Here is a 23,220-nt window from a genome sequence, read left to right as displayed (position 1 = left end):
AACCTTGGACTATGGGACACGGCGGGGCAAGGCGACTATGACAGACTGCGGCCGCTGTCTTACCCGAATACCGTAAGTATCATATTCCATCATTTAAAAATCCATGGCACAAGTGAGCGCCTTCAGTTTGAGCTGATTTGAGCGCCTTGCTACTCAAGACAGTCTCGGTTGAGACCAAAGTTTGAGCTGAAGTGAGCGCCTTGCTACCCAAGACAGTCAAGGTTAAGACCAAAGTTTGAGCTGAAGTGATCGCCTTGCTACCCAAGACAGTCTCGGTTGAGACCAAAGTTTGATGGCAGGTAAGCGTCTTGCATTGCAAGAGAGTACCGGTTGAGACCAAAGTTTGATGGCAGGTAAGCGTCTTGCATTGCGAGACAGTCTCGGTTGACACCAAAGTTTGATGGCAGGTAAGTGCCTTGCGTTGCAAGACAGTACCGGCTGAGACCAAAGTTTGATGACTGGTAAGTGCCTTGCATTGCAAGACAGTACCGGCTGAGACCAAAGTTTGATGACTGGTAAGTGCCTTGCAATGCAAGACAGTACCGGTTGAGACCAGTTTGATGGCAGGTAAGCGCCTTGCATTGTAAGACAGTGCTGGTTGAGACCAAAGTTTGATGACAGGTAAGTGCCTTGCATTGCAAGACAGTGCTGGTTGAGACCAAAGTTTGATGACAGGTAAGTGCCTTGCAATGCAAGACAGTACCGGTTGAGACCAGTTTGATGGCAGGTAAGCGCCTTGCATTGTAAGACAGTGCTGGTTAAGTGCCTTGCATTGCAAGACAGTACCGGTTGAGACCAAAGTTTGATGACAGGTAAGTGACTTGCATTGCAAGACAGTGCTGGTTGAGACCAAAGTTTGATGGCAGGTAAGTGCCTTGCATTGCAAGACAGTGCTGGTTGAGACCAAAGTTTGATGGCAGGTAAGTGCCTTGCATTGCAAGACAGTGCCGGTTGAGACCAAAGTTTGATGGCAGGTAAGCGCCTTGCATTGCAAGACAGTGCTGGTTGAGACCAAAGTTTGATGGCAGGTAAGTGCCTTGCATTGCAAGACAGTACCGGTTGAGACCGAAGTTTGATGACTGGTAAGTGCCTTGCGTTGCAAGACAGTACCGGCTGAGACCAAAGTTTGATGACTGGTAAGTGCCTTGCATTGCAAGACAGTACCTGAGACCAAAGTTTGATGGCAGGTAAGTGCCTTGCATTGCAAGGCAGTACCGGCTGAGACCAAAGTTTGATGGCAGGTAAGTGCCTTGCATTGCAAGGCAGTACCGGCTGAGACCAAAGTTTAATGGCAGGTAAGCGCCTTGCATGGCAAGACAGTGCTGGTTGAGACCAAAGTTTGATGGCAGATAAGTGCCTTGCATTGCATGACAGTACCGGTTGAGACCAAAGTTTAATGGCAGGTAAGCGCCTTGCATTGCAAGACAGTACCGGTTGAGACCAAAGTTTAATGGCAGGTAAGCGCCTTGCATTGTAAGACAGTACCGGTTGAGACCAAAGTTTGATGGCAGGTAAGTGTCTTGCATTGTAAGACAGTACCGGTTGAGACCAAAGTTTGATGGCAGGTAAGCGCCTTGCATTGTAAGACAGTACCGGTTGAGACCAAAGTTTAATGGCAGGTAAGCGCCTTGCATTGTAAGACAGTACCGGTTGAGACCAAAGTTTGATGGCAGGTAAGCGCCTTGCATTGTAAGACAGTACCGGTTGAGACCAAAGTTTGATGGCAGGTAAGCGCCTTGCATGGCAAGACAGTACCGGTTGAGACCAAAGTTTGATGGCAGGTAAGCGTCTTGCATTGCAAGACAGTACCGGTTGAGACCAAAGTTTGATGGCATGTAAGCGCCTTGCATTGTAAGACAGTACCGGTTGAGACCAAAGTTTGATGGCAGGTAAGTGCCTTGCATTGCAAGACAGTACCGGTTGAGACCAAAGTTTGATGGCAGGTAAGTGCCTTGCATGGCAAGACAGTACCTGTTGAGACCAAAGTTTGATGGCAGGTAAGCGCCTTGCATTGTAAGACAGTACCGGTTGAGACCAAAGTTTGATGGCAGGTAAGCGTCTTGCATTGCAAGACAGTACCGGTTGAGACGAAAGTTTGAAGGCAGGTAAGCGCCTTGCATGGCAAGACAGTACCGGTTGACACCAAAGTTTGATGGCAGGTAAGTGCCTTGCATGGCAAGACAATACCGGTTGAGACCAAAGTTTGATGGCAGGTAAGCGCCTTGCATGGCAAGACAGTACCGGTTGAGACCAAAGTTTGATGGCAGGTAAGTGCCTTGCATTGTAAGACAGTACCGGCTGAGACCAAAGTTTGATGGCAGGTAAGTGCCTTGCATGGCAAGACAGTACCGGTTGAGACCAAAGTTTGATGGCAGTTAAGTGCCTTGCATTGTAAGACAGTACCGGTTGAGACCAAAGTTTGATGGCAGGTATGCGCCTTGCATGGCAAGACAGTACCGGTTGAGACCAAAGTTTGATGGCAGTTAAGTGCCTTGCATTGTAAGACAGTACCGGTTGAGACCAAAGTTTGATGGCTGGTAAGCGCCTTGCATTGTAAGACAGTACCGATTGAGACCAAAGTTTGATTGCAGGTAAGCGCCTTGCGTGGCAAGACAGTACCGGTTGAGACCAAAGTTTAATGGCAGGTACGCGTCTTGCATTGCGAGACAGTGCCGGTTGTGTCCAGTTTGATGGCAGGTAAGCGCCTTGCATGGCAAGTAAGTGCCAGTTGAGACCAGTTTGATGGGAGGTAGGCGCTTTGCATTGTAAGAAAGTGCTGGTTGAGACCGGTTTGATGGCAGGTAAGCGCTTTGCATCCCAATACGGCCTCGGTTGAGACCATGCAAAGACAGTTGTAGGCCTTGCTTATTACAAAGGACAATAAGCCACCATACATGTTGCCCAACATAATATATATAATTGTCCTTTACCGACAGACGGGTGTGGTAAGCAGATTGACCAATTGTCCTTTACCACCAAACAGGTGTGGTAAGCAAATTGACCAATTGTCCTTTACCGCCAGACGGGTGTGGTAAGCAGATTGACCAATTGTCCTTTACCGCCAGACGGGTGTGGTAAGCAGATTGACCAATTGTCCTTTACCACCAAACGGGTGTGGTAGGCAGATTGACCAATTGTCCTTTACCACCAGACGGGTGTGGTAAGCAGATTGACCAATTGTCCTTTACCGCCAGACGGGTGTGGTAAGCAGATTGACCAATTGTCCTTTACCACCAGACGGGTGTGGTAAGCAGATTGACCAATTGTCCTTTACCACCAGACGGGTGTGGTAAGCAGATTGACCAATTGTCCTTTACCGCCAGACGGGTGTGGTGAGCAGATTGACCAATTGTCCTTTACCGCCAGACGGGTGTGGTGAGCAGATTGACCAATTGTCCTTTACCACCAGACGGGTGTGGTAAGCAGATTGACCAATTGTCCTTTACCGCCAGACGGGTGTGGTAAGCAGATTGACCAATTGTCCTTTACCGCCAGACGGGTGTGGTAAGCAGATTGACCAATTGTCCTTTACCACCTGACGGGTGTGGTAAGCAGATTGACCAATTGTCCTTTACCACCAGACGGGTGTGGTGAGCAGATTGTCCAATTGTCTTTCACCGTGAGAAGGGTTTGGTAGGTAGGTTGCCCAATTCACATGGTCTTTCACAAATTGTCCTACACCACCGTTTCGGACGAGAGTAGTTAGCACTGATAGTCAGATGTCTTTCACCATAAGATGACTGAAAAAAGTAGGTTATCTAACTGCCTTTCACCACCAGAAACCTGGGCCAAGTTGATATATACGGAGGCCGAGTTGGTAGGCATCCTGACGTAATCAGTGATTATCAATATACTCATCTCTATTTCAAATTTTTCGAAGCGGATTGTACTGGATTTTCTCAGGGTTTGTATACGAGGTAAATGCCGAAGGCAAGTTCTAGTTTACCGTCGCGTGGTTAGCCTAATACCATTAGGCCCCAGGGGTGGCGCTGAAGCGGCGGCCGACCGGGGCCTAATTCTTAACAATTTGATTTTTGTAAATCCTTGCCGAGAATTTTGGAAAATACGAATCTTCGGCTAGGAATAAGTTTTAGTGTTTTAACGACGCAAATAATTTTCTTACAGGTAGTTTTCATACAAGCTGTCTGTTTGAGTCATAAATTACACAAATTTGATTGTTAGTACGGACAAGCGGATTCAGTTCAATTCAATAAAATCTTCCATGTTTGAAAATCGACGACCAACTTCAGCTTTCTATGTACAAGTATGTCAAGGGCTGTGCATTTAGGATATTCAGCCACATACTGGCGAAGCTCGCTCGAGCGATCTCCGTCAAACCCGCCGATCTAAGCTAGAATCTCCTGACATAGTCGAATCGAAGGGTTTCTCGGGGGGGGGATGATTTAGCTACGCCGGTCTAGCTACGCCGTGGTATGCTACGCCGCCTGCATATTCAAATCGAGGCGTTTCAGGGGGGGGGATTCGGTGCAATTTCCAAAACGGGCATCCTTGCCTCACTTGTCCAGTCCTTACTTCGAGAGAAGAGCGTCTCGTCCATGTTCATTTAAAGGCTTCGTCCACAGTTACGGTGCCCTCCAGTCTCTGTTGATTACTATAATAGCTATACATATATATCGAACTCGGACAACAATGTTTGTCATTTTCTTGCCTCAGGCTATAATCTAATTATTGAAATAATAGGGAGGTTTCGCAATCTTTATAAGCAACATAGTACGAGGTACGAATGTCTGTGCGTAGTATCATCAAGTCCTGGGCGATTCCATTTACGGGACACTCGTAAATAGGCTTTCACACTTAGTAGTACATGGACTCAGCGAACTCATCAAAGACAGCCGTCGATAAAATACATCTGTCATAATGGTCACATACTTAGTATTGTCCCTCATGTTATTGAATACAAACAGCATGATAACTAAACTAAACAGCGCAAAAGCAACAATAAACATACATAGTGATATCCAAGTACGTGCTGCCTCTAAGGCTCACATTGACTACAGAGAGTATCAAAGAGATAGGAACATCTAAGACACCCCCCCCCCCGCCCTCATATGGAAACGTGAGTGTTTTCAATGAGTCCGGTGTAGAAGTTTGAAATGTCCCAGGATAGAATTTCCGGGGGAGCAAAGGATTCTATTATGCTCTTTAATCTCTGACCTATTGACGGTAATGTCACCGAAAGAAGCATAATACCATAATCTGACAAAATACAATAGGGTGGATGGTTTCTCCCTCGGACATTTTCTACTTCTACACCGGTTAGGATGAATCTGTACCGAATGACATAAAGCGTCTAACCATATTTCGAGTCTTATTGCTTGAAGACGGACACGAATTTTATGAACATTCCATTTACAAGCAATATCTCCCCCTATCTGTGCATTACTGAACTGTAATCAAAATGATTTGCGAAATTGCACATGATTACATGTACACATATAATGGCTTGAATTAGCCGAACTATAAAATATAATCGCAACGGACTTCGGTTCAGAAACACACAGTAAAGCCAGGACTTTCTTTTTTGAAGTGTCGCCTGTCGCAAGTGTTGAGCCGGGTAGACAGCGCCTACTAGAATAGGGGGTGAGAACTGAAGGACTCGTTCGTCCAACGAGGCAAAACCACCATTGATTTGTTAAAGACTTTCATCAGTTCATTTGCCAAAGTTTGCCCACGTCGCACCAATTACTGCGGGCAGTTTTGAATCTTAGATGTGGATATGATATTCCGGACAGTCTGGCGACAAACTTGTGGAAATTAAAGTGGTCGTTGACCGCGGATTTTTAAAGATAATCGGAAAAGCTTCTCGTTGATAGGTCTGAATACTGCAACCTATGAATATTCAATGGTGGTCTTATCTCGAACTGAAATTTTACTAAGGTAAATCTAATAACACCAAACCACTTTAATAAAACCACTCTTGCCACTTTCAAGTTTTTAAAACACCGGATTTGTATCCTAACAAATCTTTCCACCCAAAACCCTCCTGTTTGGCACAAAAACCATTGTTTACAACCCAAAATCAACCATTCACAGCGACTACCTCTTTTTTACACATGCCATGATGAAATTCTCATTAGGAAACTCTGAATCAAAGGAGATTTGCATTGAGCAACTTCGACCGAGGACACCTGGGCCTTCAAAAATCAAAATCTCACTGAAAATGTTTACAATAACTTGCATATGGTTCGCAAGGACACTTCGCTGGAATGGTTGCAATGAGTGATCAAGTCGCAGTTGTTTTGTCACGTTAACCCACTCACTACATTACCAGTCATTACCCAGCCTTTACCGTCATAAAATCTTTTCAACCTTCATTAAATAATTATCTTTCATAACAAATTCGCGTATCGGCCAAAATAATTCACGTTAGAATAACCTTCTACGGTCTCATTATGGTCACGTAAAAATCGCCACTGCAGCGAATATCTAAACGGTACATATATTGGGAAAAGATACACACATGTAGCTTAAATAGAAATGAATTTTATGATCAGTCATTAAGACCAGCGAGTTGGCTTAAACAACGTTAGAGAGAAACTCAAAATAGTTTGAAGTCTAAAAAGACACCCAAACAATTGTTGGAAAAGCGATTAGAACACCTTCAAAATGTAGTGAATGCTCATTTAAAACCCTGGAGGCTGTTCTCTGGAAAGCAATAAACAGACTCCAGCCCTTGAAATGAGCTTTCACTATGTTTTGAAAGAGCTCTAAAGGCTTTAGGATTTGGAGGACTCGACAAAATGGCGGTACCTATTGTCAACCCTTAAGGTGAAACTATATAGTCACTCTTTATTATGTTAATGTATTAGGAACACCGGATTCCTTTATTATGTTAATGTATTAGGAACACCGGATTCAAACACCAACAAATAGGACAAGATAATGGCTCATATGAAAGAGACTGGCGGGTGATTTTATCTAAAACGCTATATGTACTGTACATGTACACAAAGCTTTCTGCACAAAATTGAAGTAAAAGCACTTGCTTGTCTTTGTCATATAACATGTTGTTCGGACGCAACGCAAACTATTATGTTCTCCGAGTAACACTTTTACCAGTTTGTGGATATTTTGGATGAATTCTTGTTGACTGGCAACATGGAGGCACTATAGTTTCACCTTAACGAGTATTCAATCTATATCCATCCACAAGTTTGCAGTCATTCTGTAATGAGAGTCATTACAAGCGTATATAAAACCGTAATCACTTGATCATTTAGAACTTGTGACAGGGCCTACCAGGCTTCACACTCTTAAATGTTACTCACAAAATATAGGAAATAATGAATGTGACTCTCTTGCAATACAACGTTATGATAGTAATAGACTGGCTTCAAACAGCTTGCAATCTCTAGGCCTTCTGACTTCTACCATATAATAATGTGACACATATAATTATAAAAAGTTACACCGAACATAATACAATATAAGTCGATACAAGTTTATACATGTAAATACATGACAATACAATTTATACAATTCGATACATAAGGATATTAAGGTTATAAGGTAGCTACCCTACCTCATGCAATTACAATATCAATACAAGTTAACATGTCAATACAAGATATACCAGTCCATACCTTTGTTCACCCATGCAGTCAGCATATCAAAGGGTGTAAGTAACTCATAAGTACTATGAAAGGAATTGAGTGCAACATCCAACTTCCTATGTCATAATACCGATCTGAGAGTGTCTGGATATGTAAGCCAAGCCCCCTGTAGATATTATGCGCATTGTCGTTGGATGCCATCCAACATTCAACTCAATCGGGATGAACAATGCCAATGTGTCGCCTTTGTATCAATTTCATAGTTAAAAGTAGAAAATAGATTGTAAAACTTCAGAAATCATCTAAAATAAGACAGGGTTGCATTTTTTACCAAAATCTGAAAGTTCTGATACTTTTTTTCAGAAGTGGTGAACATTTGGTATATCATCTCCGTGATGTGTCCCCAACCTCGGAAAGTCTACAGTTTTGCAATTTCATCTCTGAATAACGGGAGGTGTAAGAGGTGGAGGGGGTCTGAATAATTTCAGAAGTTTTTCTAAAATGTTACGGTTGTGCTTGTTTTCCTTTGTACACCACACGATCCCTCACCATTCTCTCTCTCGAAGTCAACATAGCAGCTATTTTGAGCCCGGTGTCATTTGAAGAACAAATTCCCTACCACTTGGCTTTGAAGGTCCTGACGCACTTGAGGCTTTCGATTTCGAACCAAAGTCCGAGATACCCTGCCAGAGACTCTCTCCGACCGCTGCGCCTGTCGCGTCGGCCCAACTCGCACACATGCACTCTCGTGGTTTGAACTGGCGGGGCCGGGTGAGGCCAGGGAATAACCATAGATGTGGTTACACCGGAGCATCCGTCTCGCATACAAAGTGTTCATCGGGGTGAAGATTACTGGAAATAAACATATTAATATCAGGCACATTGTACTTCTGATTACTCAACACAGGCAGGTTGTATATTTATTGTGTATGAAGTGGTTTCACGTGACGCCATCACCTTGCATGCTGGAGGGATAGACAAAAGAAAGCAAGTCCAAAAGACCATGACAGTATTTGATTTAATTAAGTCAGGCACGACAAATCATTGTCCAGCCCTCCAAGAATCTATTCGGTGGATTGTAGGCCAATACGAGAGACATTGTAGTTAGATAGTTCATTGAAACAAAGTGTATATATGCATTTTTGAACCAAGAGGGGAATTGGTCACTGTAATCAAAGACAATGAAAGAATTATTTCTACCGGCTGTGCTGTAATTTAGTATGGTATTTACATCCTAAAAAGGACTTGCAGTAATTAGCGTTATTTACGCAATGGAACTCTCAAACGAAACTATGATATCAAGCATGGACATTTAGGTTATCCGACATCTCGGAATATACAATGTACGCGAAGATGAGTGAATTATTAATTTTAAAGCTAATTGTCTTCATTGGGATTGACCAAGAGAGTTACCTTGCTCGCTATTCTAATTTGACGATGTAACAACCTATGTCAGGCTCGTCATCAGCGGCTTCAATGCCTGGCCCATCTTCCCTCGCGTCGTCACCATGGTTCTCATCAACACGCTCCAGGCGGGACATCCTACCAACGATTGCCTTCATCAGCTTGGCGACTTGATGAGACTTGGCTATGTTGAGTTTCAAGCCTTCCAGCAGATTGACGCTGGGCTGCCAGTAGAACGGTAGGTTGCCCTTGCCGAGATACTCCTCAAGTTTGCTGTAGATGATGTAGACCATCTCTGGCAGGCTCCTGTTTGTCTCAAGGAAGTCGTCTATGTTATGAAGGAAGACTGTCTTCAGGAGGTAGCTTGTAAGGAAGTGACTGACGAAATGTATGACGCCGTTCGTGTCTTTAATCACAACGCCACATGCCATAGGTGACCTCAGACACTTTGCTGTGATGTATGCGTCTTTGATTCTTGGATCCAAAGGTGCGATTGTGACAGGTTCTAGATGAGAGAAGGAGATCCGCAACATTCTTTCTCTGTCTTCCTCGGGTAGCAACCGTCCGTACTCACTGTCCTTGTGTGGCGGTTTCAGGACCAGCCTATACCCACTCTTCCTCAAGGTGTCCTCGTCCATTCGCCAGGTCTTCTTGATAGCATCGTCTGGCCAATCATCAACATGAAATATCGGTACTATATCCACAGAGATAAGGAGACTGGATGATATATTTTCAAGCCTTTTGATAGTCACAGGAACACTGGCCAATCCTCTTCTAGCATCAACTTGAGATAAGATGCATCCGGTCCGTTGATAAACACAAACGTCCGCCGTTACCTCACTTTCAGATTCTCCTTTCTGTAGTGCATAATTGGACCAATCATCTTGCCAATCATCAGGCCAATCATCTACTGGTAAGGTTGTTACTATATGATCTGAGACAATGCGTTTTAAAGGTTTATCATCGGGCCATCTGATAGTCACAGGAACACTGGCACCGCCTCCTCCAGCAACTGCCTGCAAAAGGATTTCTCCGCTTTTTTTAGACTCTTGGGCTTTTGCGCTAGATTCTAGGTTTTGGCTTGCACTCTCATGGAGTGCTTTACTTGATAAAAACCTGTTCTTAATTGTACTAGTTTGTATATACTTATATCCATGTAAGGTATCAACCATTTCGTTTCGAGAGAGATGATTTGCAGATACCAATCTAAGGAAGTCCATTTCATCAGGCAGCTGAACCTTCGTGCCCTCAGCCGAACTTCCGCATAACTCTGAACCCTTAACAACCTCCTTCTCCCTTACAAACCCCATGATAGTTTCTGAAACACCACCCTCGATAATATTCACGCTGCCTAGTCCAAGTACACCAGATAGTTCTGAAAGTTTGTATCTATACGCGGGTGTAGCATATTGCTCATTTAATCGCGACATGACGTAAGAGAGACTTTGTTCGGAGGAATGTCCTAATCGGTTGCTTGCTTGATAATTAAGTTTTGATTGAAAGGGGAAGCATTCATAAGCCTTCAATCCATGGATGTTAGGTCGTTTGCAGTCAAGCCCAGCGATAATAAGATATTGATAGATATCTAGGCAACCGGACTCAGCTGCTAGATGAAGCAGTCCTTTTCCATTTACACTGCAGTTCATGTCAGCTCCAAGCTGATGAAGTTGTCTAACTGTCCGAAAATGACCACCTGAAACTGCCTTGGCAATAGGCGACCACCCACTGGCATTGGGCAAATCCAATAACTTCTGTGCACCTCTGCTTCCCAAGTATTTCACCATATCAGCATGGCCACACGAAGCAGCAGAATATATAATACTCTCCGACGAAAAGTTTGATGTGGATGTATCTGCTCCACTCCTTATTAGGAGTTGGACCACTGAGAGATGACCCTTTATGATTGCATTTTGAAGTGGGGTGTTTCCTTTCAAGTCACGACTTTCTAATGACATTCCGCGTCTCAAAATATATTCAACGACCCGTCGTCGACCAAACGTTGCACCGATATTTAATATCAATCCATGACTAGAACTTCTGGAACAAGCACCTTCTTTCAACAAAACGTCTACAATTTCAACATTTCCCCATTTAGCTGCGCAAACTATCGGAGTGTCGTTTTCATAGTTACTGATTTCAATAAATGCACCCGCTTTAACTAATAGATCCACCATATCCTTATGTCCTTCAGTCGAGGCGACGATGATTGGAGTATCCCCGTCCTTGTCTTTACATTCTATATCCGCCCCCACTTTAATCAATAGATCCACCACCTCTTGGTGTCCATTAATCGAGGCGATGATGATTGGAGTATTCCCACTAATGCTTTTACATTCTATATTCGCCCCCGCTTTAATCAATAGATCCACCACCTCTTGGTGTCCATTAATCGAGGCGATGATGATTGGAGTATTCCCGTCCTTGTCTTTACATTCTATATTCGCCCCCGCTTTAATCAATAGATCCACCACCTCTCTGTATCCATCAATCGAGGCGATGATGATTGGAGTATTCCCGCCATTGCCTTTACATTCTATATTCGCCCCCGCTTTAATCAATAGATCCACCACCTCTTGGTGTCCATTAGCCGAGGCAAAGATGATTGGAGTATTCCCGCCATTGCCTTTACATTCTATATTCGCCCCCGCTTTAATCAATAGATCCACCACCTCTTGGTGTCCTTTAATCGAGGCGATGATGATTGGAGTATTCCCGCTATTGTCTTTACATTCTATATTCGCCCCAGGCTTGAATCAATAGATCCACCACCTCTTGGTGTCCATTAATCGAGGCGATGATGATTGGAGTATTCCCGCCATTGTCTTTACATTCTTTATTCGCCCCCGCTTTAATCAATAGATCCACCACCTCTTGGTGTCCTTTTATCGAGGCATTGATGATTGGAGTATTCCCGCCATTGTCTTTACATTCTATATTCGCCCCCGCTTTAATCAACAGATCCACCACCTCTTGGTGTCCATTAGTCGAGGCGATGATGATTGGAGTATTCCCGCCATTGTCTTTACATTCTATATTCGCCCCCGCTTTAATCAATAGATCCACCACCTCTTGGTGTCCTTTAATCAAGGCGATGATGATTGGAGTATTCCCGCCATTGCCTTTACATTCTATATTCGCCCCCGCTTTAATCAATAGATCCACCACATCTTGGTGTCCATTAATCGAGGCAACGATGATTGGTGTATTCCCGCTAATGCCTTTACATTCTATATTCGCCCCCGCTTTAATCAATAGATCCACCACCTCTTGGTGTCCATTAGCCGAGGCAAAGATGATTGGAGTATTCCCGCCATTGCCTTTACATTCTATATTCGCCCCCGCTTTAATCAATAGATCCACCACCTCTTGGTGTCCTTTAATCGAGGCGATGATGATTGGAGTATTCCCGCTAATGCTTTTACATTCTATATTCGCCCCCGCTTTAATCAACATATCCACCACCTCTTGGTGTCTATTAGTCGAGGCGATGATGATTGGAGTATTCCCGCCATTGCCTTTACATTCTATATTCGCCCCCGCTTTAATCAATAGATCCACCACCTCTTGGTGTCCTTCAATCGATACACACCCTATAGGAGTTCTTCCCTCATCGTTGGTATGTTCTATATTCGCCCCCGCTTTAATCAATAGATCCACCACCTCTTGGTGTCCTTCAATCGAGGCGATGATGATTGGAGTATCCCCGTCCTTGTCTTTACATTCTATATTCGCCCCCGCTTTAATCAATAGATCCACCACCTCTTGATGTCCTTCAATCGATACACACCCTATAGGAGTTCTTCCCTCATCGTTGGCATGATCTATATTCGCCCCCGTTTTAATCAATAGATCCACCACCTCTTGGTGTCCATTAATCGAGGCGATGATGATTGGAGTATCTCCGTCATTGTCTTTACATTCTATATTCGCCCCCGCTTTAATCAATAGATCCACCACCTCTTGATGTCCTTCAATCGATACACACCCTATAGGAGTTCTTCCCTCATCGTTGGCATGATCTATATTCGCCCCCGCTTTAATCAATAGATCCACCACCTCTTGGTGTCCATTAATCGAGGCGTTGATGATTGGAGTATCTCCGTCATTGTCTTTACATTCTATATTCGCCCCCGCTTTAATCAATAGATCCACCACCTCTTTGTGTCCAATAGTCGAGGCGATGATGATTGGAGTATTCCCACCATTGTCTTTCCATTCTATATTCGCCCCCGCTTTAATCAATAGATCCACCACCTCTTGGTGTCCATTAGTCGAGGCGATGATGATTGGAGTATTCCCGCCATTGTCTTTACATTCTATATTCGCCCCCGCTTTAATCAATAGATCCACCACCTCTTGGTGTCCATTAATCGAGGCGATGATGATTGGAGTATTCCCGTCATTGTCTTTACATTCTATATTTGCCCCCGCTTTAATCAATAGATCCACCACCTCTTGGTGTCCTTCAATCGAGGAGATGATGATTGGAGTATTCCCGCGATTGTCTTTACATTCTATATTCGCCCCCGCTTTAATCAACATATCCACCACCTCTTGGTGTCCATTAATCGAGGCGATGATGATTGGAGTATATCCGTCATTGTCTATACATTCTATATTCGCCCCCGCTTTAATCAATAGATCCACCACCTCTTTGTGTCCTTCAATCGAAACACAACCAAACGGAGTTCTTCCCTCATTGTTGGTATGTTCTATATTCGCCCCCGCTTTAATCAATAGATCCACCACCTCTTGGTGTCCTTTAATCGAGGCGAAGATGATTGGAGTATCCCCGCCATTGTCTTTACATTCTATATTCGCCCCCGCTTTAATCAATAGATCCACCACCTCTTGGTGTCCATTAGTCGAGGCGATGATGATTGGAGTATTCCCGTCATTGTCTTTCCATTCTATATTCGCCCCGGCTGTAATCAATTGAGCCACAAGATTTTTGTCTCCTATAATCGAGGCGATGATGATTAGGGGATCCATGTAATTTTTGTACTTTATATGTACTCCAGTTCACAGAATGACAGGAGGAATCTGATAAGCCAAAAATAACCGAATGCTGCTGCATCGAACGGAGCAAGTTGGGGCGGTGTGGCTGGCATCATGGACTGTTCTTGGGAGCTGGAAATCAAACATTTCCATAATACAGTGCGTATCAAAAAAAGGTAATCCAAATTCATGGGGTTAATATGACAATACTATTTAGTTTAACAAGCTGATTAACATGTGGTTTACTAATGAAGAGGAGATCCTCAGCTTTCCAATAATACCATCCTTGCATTAATTGCGGTTTCACATGACCGAGTAAATTGTAACTGAAAATGACGAGCTCAAATCAAAAAAATGTCCAAGTTTGGTGAATTGAAATAAACGATTACAGGCTTATCTCTCACTTTTTTCCTTTGGGGATACATGAAAAGCAAGGTGTTTGCGACTCCTCCCGTAATCTTAATGACTTGGAGGCCGAATTCAACACGAAGTGGATGTTTTACGCGGGAATCCAGCAGTGATCAGACAAGCAGTTCAGGGCATGCTCTATCGCTGTGAACTTTGTGTTGCAAGAGGCGGAGGGCATGTTGAACGTGTGGGTGCATAAATACAAGATAAGAAGATCTCTGAATAAAGCCAAATAATTCCTGAGAAAATCGTGTTCGTTTTGATCTTTTTAAGTTTGTAAACGTACAATTTGAACGTATTCATTCAACTTGCACAAACTTGGAAATTTTCGATTTGAACTCGTCATTTTCTATTACAATTTACTCGGTCATGCGAGACCGTAATAACGCAAGAATGGTATCAATGGAAATCTGAGGATATCCTCTTCAATAGTAGACCACATGTAGCTTCTGAAACTAAATAGCCTTGGAATATTAACCCCTTGACTTTAGATTACCTTTTGTTGATACGCACTGTATAATGCAGTGCATTCTCGGAGTTGAAGCATCTTTATATGCAGAGAATTGCGATGATATAATATGTTGCCACCTGCTAAAGACAGTACAATCAACAAGTCCAATTAATTTAATATAATCGTGCAAAAAATGGTGAGTTAAAAGAATCTCTCGTACGCGACAAAAAATAGTAACAGCTCCACAGACGAGCGATTTAGATTGGTGAAAGCCGCGATTTAAAGCACATGCGACGGTTATCACTTGTTTGGGCCAGTGCTTTACCAGGCGATTACAAGTTTGCCTGCAATGAAACACGAGATCTTAATGTCGCATGCTTCAAGATAAGAAATTGAGACCGCTGCCTCGAAAATGAGGCCCAGTGTAAAATCATTTGTCTTAATGAACTATTTCACGCAGAAGCAGTGAGATAAGTCCAACCTAGGAAGAGTCAAGGCTAATCAAATTACAAAAGCCCCCTATATTCAAAACTGAGTGTTACCTCACCAATAGCTTGTTTGAACAACTTTCGTCTTTCGCGTTACAGTCGAATGTGTTTGAATCAGTTATATCATACTGTTTTAGTGTCAACCAATCGAATGAAGTCCCTTAGGAATGATGTTTTTTACAATGAAAAAAATAATAAACACATACCGAAGCCACTTCATATCATGCAGTCACGTGACGGGCGTACCAGACGCCTCAATGCCAATGCTATCGCTTCCGTATACCAGGTACGTAGGAGCTGGGCCTAGGAGGGCAGGTCGGAAAGAAAAACGGTCTGGAACTCCGTAGTAAAATTCGAGCAACAAGAGTGCGTTTTTAGACTGAGGAGGCACACAGAAATGCTCAGGTTGTTGCAGTCGCTCACCACTTTGGCAATTATTACTTTTCTTTTCCAGTCTACTTCAGCAACCTCAGCCTCATCGTTCGTATCTCACATGCTTATATGCATGCCTTGATGGACGGTAATCAGAAGTGCCGATGCCATTTTATGACTGAGAGAGCGCGATATGAAACGAAACATTGCTAAATTGTTCAAGCTATCTTTATGCTTCTTGTACGATACAGTGCCAACCATGACAAGCCATTAGGCGAATATGGGTCGTCGTCTTGGCTAGGACTCTAAGATACCACAACATGGGAAGGAATGTCGGATCGCTGCGCGAGTAGTGGACGCAAACATTTTTACAACAGTAGTGTTGTGATCTGTGAATTATGTTGGACTGTGTCAATGCACGGAATGTCACTTAAAAACGCATAAACCATCTCGAAATAATTCATTACATATTTCGACACTTTGACACGCATCTTTTTCTAGTGAATATACAGACCTATATCATCGCTTATTGTGACGAACTCGGATATCAGTCCGCTAGAGAAACCCAGCCCGAGAACAACCCATTTACCGCCATTTCCTGGACACAGCACACCCTCGCCGTGCCAGGCTAATCATTCCACATTTTACTATGCTCCAATGATTACCCTGGCCCCAAATGTTTAATCACTATTACAAGAAAATTGCAATACTTTATCCAGCAAAAATATCGCATTTTCTCTCGATAGAAAATTTCAAAATGTTTAGAAATTGAGATTCCATTAAAAAGATCCGTCATATTCGGTCAATTAATACCCTTTTTTGATAATGTTTGTCGTCACTATTTTGCGAAAGGCTACACACTTTGCGGCAGGCGATTTGGATATTGCCTGTTCACTCAGTCTACAGCCAATCAACAAGCAGCCTGAGATTTGAATTTGTTGTGATTTCTTTGCGTGCAAATTGGACACAGCAGACGGGCTAACCACGTGACATTGAGTCTGCAACATGTATAGGTCACGCCTGCTGATTTACAATTATTAACATTCAATTGTAGAAAGAATAAGGCGGCGCCGTCAGCTTGAATATGGTCTCACTAGCCAGTGGTGATCAGGTCAACATTGGTCCCCCTTAAAAAAAAAGTTCTTCAATCTCAGGCGATTACCATGGATACAGATGAGCCTATCATATCGCTATTGCTGCATGTTCAAATGTCGGTGTCCTGGGTATTTTGTGAAGAGGTAGCTCTGACGATTATTTGAGGAAAATATCAGCTTCTTCTGTGCACGTCCGCAGTGACCAGGCCTCGCATGCTATGTATAGCTCAATCGGATGTTGACGTGAACTGGTTCCTGTCAGAGTGCACATGTTCTCAAGGTGAGACTTCGCGGTCAAAATGCTCAAAGAAAAGCCGCAACGACACCCTATTTTGGTATCAAAATTTAAAATTATTATTATTTGGCTTTCTCAAGGTGATAAGTAGAAGTTTATAAAAATATTATTTCACCATCCATGTTAATTGTCAAGTTATAAGGCGGCAAGGCGAAATTTTCAAAATGTTCATCGATGTACAGGGTGTCTCATGTATTGTGCTGCCCCCATGTTCTCATGACTGAATTACTTGATAACAATGAAAGCTGGCCAGATGTATTCTAGAAGCGACAAGCTATTCAGAAATGTATAGGTTTATGTGTGAGAGTGATATACTGCAAGGTCGACAGCCACTTGAACAGGGGTATGCATGAAATGACGTCGCGCCATTTGTGGAGCCAGGTAGGCCCGGCCATTGCACTGGCTAGTGAGACCTTAATCAAAATACCAAAAAAAGTGAAATCATAAAATATGATAATAAATGTCATTTTGAACATCATTTGACTTCATCGAATGCATTCGGGTGGATAAAGATGCTTTCATCTCAGTTCATGGACCAAAAAGGCCTCCACAGCTGAGGTGTGCTGTTACTCGAATTCCCTCTGAATTCCGCTTTCTGAACGAATTTGAAAATGGGTGAAGTGCTGAGTTTGCCTATGATTTTGAATGGATCACCACTGGAAGCTATTCTTGTTGGACCTGTCATGTAGGACACCAAAATGTTTGTATCAATCCAGATTTTCATATTTTGTAGTAAAAAGGGGAAATATGAGACTGCATGTTACCATTAAGGTCTCACTAGCCAGTGGTGATCAGGTCAACATTGGTCCCCCTTAAAAAAAAAGTTCTTCAATCTCAGGCGATTACCATGGATACAGATGAGCCTATCATATCGCTATTGCTGCATGTTCAAATGTCGGTGTCCTGGGTATTTTGTGAAGAGGTAGCTCTGACGATTATTTGAGGAAAATATCAGCTTCTTCTGTGCACGTCCGCAGTGACCAGGCCTCGCATGCTATGTATAGCTCAATCGGATGTTGACGTGAACTGGTTCCTGTCAGAGTGCACATGTTCTCAAGGTGAGACTTCGCGGTCAAAATGCTCAAAGAAAAGCCGCAACGACACCCTATTTTGGTATCAAAATTTAAAATTATTATTATTTGGCTTTCTCAAGGTGATAAGTAGAAGTTTATAAAAATATTATTTCACCATCCATGTTAATTGTCAAGTTATAAGGCGGCAAGGCGAAATTTTCAAAATGTTCATCGATGTACAGGGTGTCTCATGTATTGTGCTGCCCCCATGTTCTCATGACTGAATTACTTGATAACAATGAAAGCTGGCCAGATGTATTCTAGAAGCGACAAGCTATTCAGAAATGTATAGGTTTATGTGTGAGAGTGATATACTGCAAGGTCGACAGCCACTTGAACAGGGGTATGCATGAAATGACGTCGCGCCATTTGTGGAGCCAGGTAGGCCCGGCCATTGCACTGGCTAGTGAGACCTTAATCAAAATACCAAAAAAAGTGAAATCATAAAATATGATAATAAATGTCATTTTGAACATCATTTGACTTCATCGAATGCATTCGGGTGGATAAAGATGCTTTCATCTCAGTTCATGGACCAAAAAGGCCTCCACAGCTGAGGTGTGCTGTTACTCGAATTCCCTCTGAATTCCGCTTTCTGAACGAATTTGAAAATGGGTGAAGTGCTGAGTTTGCCTATGATTTTGAATGGATCACCACTGGAAGCTATTCTTGTTGGACCTGTCATGTAGGACACCAAAATGTTTGTATCAATCCAGATTTTCATATTTTGTAGTAAAAAGGGGAAATATGAGACTGCATGTTACCATTAAGGTCTCACTAGCCAGTGGTGATCAGGTCAACATTGGTCCCCCTTAAAAAAAAAGTTCTTCAATCTCAGGCGATTACCATGGATACAGATGAGCCTATCATATCGCTATTGCTGCATGTTCAAATGTCGGTGTCCTGGGTATTTTGTGAAGAGGTAGCTCTGACGATTATTTGAGGAAAATATCAGCTTCTTCTGTGCACGTCCGCAGTGACCAGGCCTCGCATGCTATGTATAGCTCAATCGGATGTTGACGTGAACTGGTTCCTGTCAGAGTGCACATGTTCTCAAGGTGAGACTTCGCGGTCAAAATGCTCAAAGAAAAGCCGCAACGACACCCTATTTTGGTATCAAAATTTAAAATTATTATTATTTGGCTTTCTCAAGGTGATAAGTAGAAGTTTATAAAAATATTATTTCACCATCCATGTTAATTGTCAAGTTATAAGGCGGCAAGGCGAAATTTTCAAAATGTTCATCGATGTACAGGGTGTCTCATGTATTGTGCTGCCCCCATGTTCTCATGACTGAATTACTTGATAACAATGAAAGCTGGCCAGATGTATTCTAGAAGCGACAAGCTATTCAGAAATGTATAGGTTTATGTGTGAGAGTGATATACTGCAAGGTCGACAGCCACTTGAACAGGGGTATGCATGAAATGACGTCGCGCCATTTGTGGAGCCAGGTAGGCCCGGCCATTGCACTGGCTAGTGAGACCTTAATCAAAATACCAAAAAAAGTGAAATCATAAAATATGATAATAAATGTCATTTTGAACATCATTTGACTTCATCGAATGCATTCGGGTGGATAAAGATGCTTTCATCTCAGTTCATGGACCAAAAAGGCCTCCACAGCTGAGGTGTGCTGTTACTCGAATTCCCTCTGAATTCCGCTTTCTGAACGAATTTGAAAATGGGTGAAGTGCTGAGTTTGCCTATGATTTTGAATGGATCACCACTGGAAGCTATTCTTGTTGGACCTGTCATGTAGGACACCAAAATGTTTGTATCAATCCAGATTTTCATATTTTGTAGTAAAAAGGGGAAATATGAGACTGCATGTTACCATTAAGGTCTCACTAGCCAGTGGTGATCAGGTCAACATTGGTCCCCCTTAAAAAAAAAGTTCTTCAATCTCAGGCGATTACCATGGATACAGATGAGCCTATCATATCGCTATTGCTGCATGTTCAAATGTCGGTGTCCTGGGTATTTTGTGAAGAGGTAGCTCTGACGATTATTTGAGGAAAATATCAGCTTCTTCTGTGCACGTCCGCAGTGACCAGGCCTCGCATGCTATGTATAGCTCAATCGGATGTTGACGTGAACTGGTTCCTGTCAGAGTGCACATGTTCTCAAGGTGAGACTTCGCGGTCAAAATGCTCAAAGAAAAGCCGCAACGACACCCTATTTTGGTATCAAAATTTAAAATTATTATTATTTGGCTTTCTCAAGGTGATAAGTAGAAGTTTATAAAAATATTATTTCACCATCCATGTTAATTGTCAAGTTATAAGGCGGCAAGGCGAAATTTTCAAAATGTTCATCGATGTACAGGGTGTCTCATGTATTGTGCTGCCCCCATGTTCTCATGACTGAATTACTTGATAACAATGAAAGCTGGCCAGATGTATTCTAGAAGCGACAAGCTATTCAGAAATGTATAGGTTTATGTGTGAGAGTGATATACTGCAAGGTCGACAGCCACTTGAACAGGGGTATGCATGAAATGACGTCGCGCCATTTGTGGAGCCAGGTAGGCCCGGCCATTGCACTGGCTAGTGAGACCTATACATACTCCGGATGCTAATTTTTGAGTTACGCTCCGCCTCTGACAAGTTGTAAACACGTCAGGAAATGGCGATCGCACGCTGACATTTAGCGAAAATTCCCAACTTCCATCGGTGATTATGAAATAATTATACAACGACACGGAGAGATACACAAGTATGTATCTAATAAGAGTCTTAGTTACGTGATACGCGCGAGATATTTGATTGTCTGTGGTTTTGTTGGGTGCAATAAGCGATTTTATTGGGGAATGTTTTCGTGTGCGTGGTCACGACGTATACATAATGGTGTTTTGCATAGCATTCCCGATCGGCTGAAGCCGTTGAGCTGAAACAAATCGATTCACCGCCTACACTTTTACTCCGATTTTGCTGAAAATTGGTGACAAAGAGGCTTAATGTATTCCGCACAAATTCGTAGGAAGCGAATTTCGAAAAAAATGATTAAAAATGTTTTTTCTAAATAAAATTGGCCGTTGCTAGGGATGGTTGCTAGGCATATGCTGCCACAGACATATCCACGGAAAAACTGACAATAGGTGGTCTGCACTGCGTTAGCGACGACCCAATAATCACCCATGAAAGAGGTGTACGTACCACGGTCTAATTAAATCCGGGACGCACCCGCTGAAAATCACGGGAATTAGTTGTTAATGAGGTCGATCACTTGCTCACGACCACAATGGCCTTCAAAAGCGTTGAAATAAACATTAGCTTGTTTACAGGTATGTCCTTGCTAACCAACCCAACCTCTTCTATCCCAATACCGAATCGTGACCAGAATCCCGGCGAATACATGGTCTAGGCCTGCTATGTATCGCTATGCACTATAGAACGGAACAAGCTCGCGGAGATTTGAAATGGGTTTGTTGGAAGGGGCGATATGCGTTTTAGAAAGCTAACTGCAACTTGCCAAGCTACGATATAGTTTGTCAATGCCTATATTGTCCCTTTTTTGTTTAAATTCAGTACATGTTTATTGACTTTAGGACAACCAATTGGATATGACTCAGTAGAAATGTATTCCTCCAAAGTTTCGGCCTCGAATGTAATTGTTTGATTTGGAATATCATGTGAGGTTCTCTTAAGGGTCAGGAAAAGTAAAGAGAAGAATATTACCGTCAGATCCTATTTGAATCCTTGTGCTCGGGGTAATCAGCATCGTTCCTGTGACAGCAGCTGTATGAGGAGGAAGTCATAGGTTCTTGGATTCGATCTGGACGGTGGAATTGTAGACACAATAACCGCACAAATATCAGATTCAAAGGTTTGTCTTTCCGTCGGCTGAATCGTCCGCAGAGATCTTATTCGCATACACAGTATCAACATCAAAATGCATTATCAAAATGCTGATGAGGTCGAAACTCGTACATTCAGAAAGTTCTGTTGAATATGAAATACGGTCACGAACTGTCTCTGCGCTCTTGAAGGAAACAATATACAAGTTACCTTATCCTCTAATAGCTGAAGTTACCTACATACACACGAATTTTCGTTTCGCGACCCGAAACTTTATTGACCTAACTAGTTCCATAAAGATTTAGTCCAGTGAAACAACGTAGTTACGGCTTGGTCTTATTTCCAATTATTGCGATAGCAAAATATAAAATTGTCATGAGAAATTCGTCAAATACGATGCAACTTGTTTCAACTTTGAAACGAATGTGTCATCCCTGTCCTAGTGCGAGACTGAAAATCCCTGTCGATTTGATGAATTTTCAAAACAACACCTCAAAATACTATCATTTGGATTAGAACTTAGATATTATCATGCAATACTTCGGGGCTTCTCATTGCAAGCAATGGGCTAGTGTTTTTTTATGTATTTGGGGCAGGCTTTCATATCATAGCTTTATCATTCGTGACCTAAATAACATGTAAAGCAGTACGCAAGGTATCTGAAGCGAATACTACGGTTGGCTGAACATGGTGACCTGCATTCACAGTAGATGAACGTCAATACCAACTCATCGGTTGATATGTCGCGGAGCTGCATTGTTAAAACACAAATTATGACCCACAACGTACAGTCAATATATCTCATACATGTCATACCTTGCCCCAAACTTGAACTTCTATACTAAGCTTACATTATGTCCTCGCATACATTTGACAGGCATCAATATCAACTCCCATTCTATATCGAAGAATGTCACAAAGTTGACCTGCCGCTGGGATAAACATGTATACATCTTTCATTTAGGCCATCAGCTAATTTCCTTAGTTATGTATGCAAGCCCGTCCATCAAAATGGAAAAGCTAGGAACTCACGTTTAAAAAACACCACCAAACACTTTTTTATTCGCAAGTGTGACTTGCTAACTTTTGTATTTGACGCTTTAAAGTCAGGGCAGGCAAGATTGAAGATTGCCTGTAGATGCTCTAACCTTCAATCGCAGCTCATCCTGACTCTCGTGAAATGTATCGACTCCATGTTGTTGTATTTTGTACGGCCTCTACGTGTGACAAGATTTTTTTCCCGAACAGTGAGTGTTTTCTGAT

The 23,220-nt window shown here is 42.7% G+C and overlaps 2 protein-coding genes across 2 annotated transcripts; both read right to left on the bottom strand.

The window, feature by feature from the left end:
- Nucleotides 1-4,642: 4,642 nt before the first annotated feature.
- LOC135501136 (uncharacterized) lies at nt 4,643-11,698 on the bottom strand. Its single transcript, XM_064792985.1, has 2 exons — nt 8,988-11,698; nt 4,643-8,426 (listed from the first exon to the last, which is right to left on the bottom strand). The coding sequence occupies exon 1, from the start codon at nt 11,150-11,152 to the stop codon at nt 8,996-8,998; it is 2,157 nt and encodes a 718-aa protein (XP_064649055.1). The 5' UTR covers nt 11,153-11,698; the 3' UTR covers nt 4,643-8,426; nt 8,988-8,995.
- On the bottom strand, nt 11,698-22,513 carry LOC135501135 (ankyrin repeat and KH domain-containing protein 1-like). The gene is made up of 2 exons (XM_064792983.1): nt 21,838-22,513; nt 11,698-14,108 (listed from the first exon to the last, which is right to left on the bottom strand). Exon 2 carries the CDS (start codon nt 13,968-13,970, stop codon nt 11,703-11,705), a length of 2,268 nt encoding a protein of 755 aa, XP_064649053.1. The 5' UTR covers nt 13,971-14,108; nt 21,838-22,513; the 3' UTR covers nt 11,698-11,702.
- Between the last annotated feature and the right edge of the window lie 707 nt (nt 22,514-23,220).

This window comes from Lineus longissimus, chromosome 17 (genome assembly GCF_910592395.1).
Source record: "Lineus longissimus chromosome 17, tnLinLong1.2, whole genome shotgun sequence".
Taxonomy (NCBI): domain Eukaryota; kingdom Metazoa; phylum Nemertea; class Pilidiophora; order Heteronemertea; family Lineidae; genus Lineus; species Lineus longissimus.
The sequence above is the reverse complement of the archived record's forward strand: the minus strand, read 5'-3'. Positions and strand labels throughout refer to the sequence as shown.

What these genes read in the sequence shown, in the direction of transcription:
- LOC135501136 (XM_064792985.1), bottom strand. Translation starts at nt 11,152, where the DNA reads ATGGTGGATCTATTAGTTAAAGCGGGTGCATTTATTGAAATCAGTAAC.
- LOC135501135 (XM_064792983.1), bottom strand. Translation starts at nt 13,970, where the DNA reads ATGGATCCCCTAATCATCATCGCCTCGATTATAGGAGACAAAAATCTT.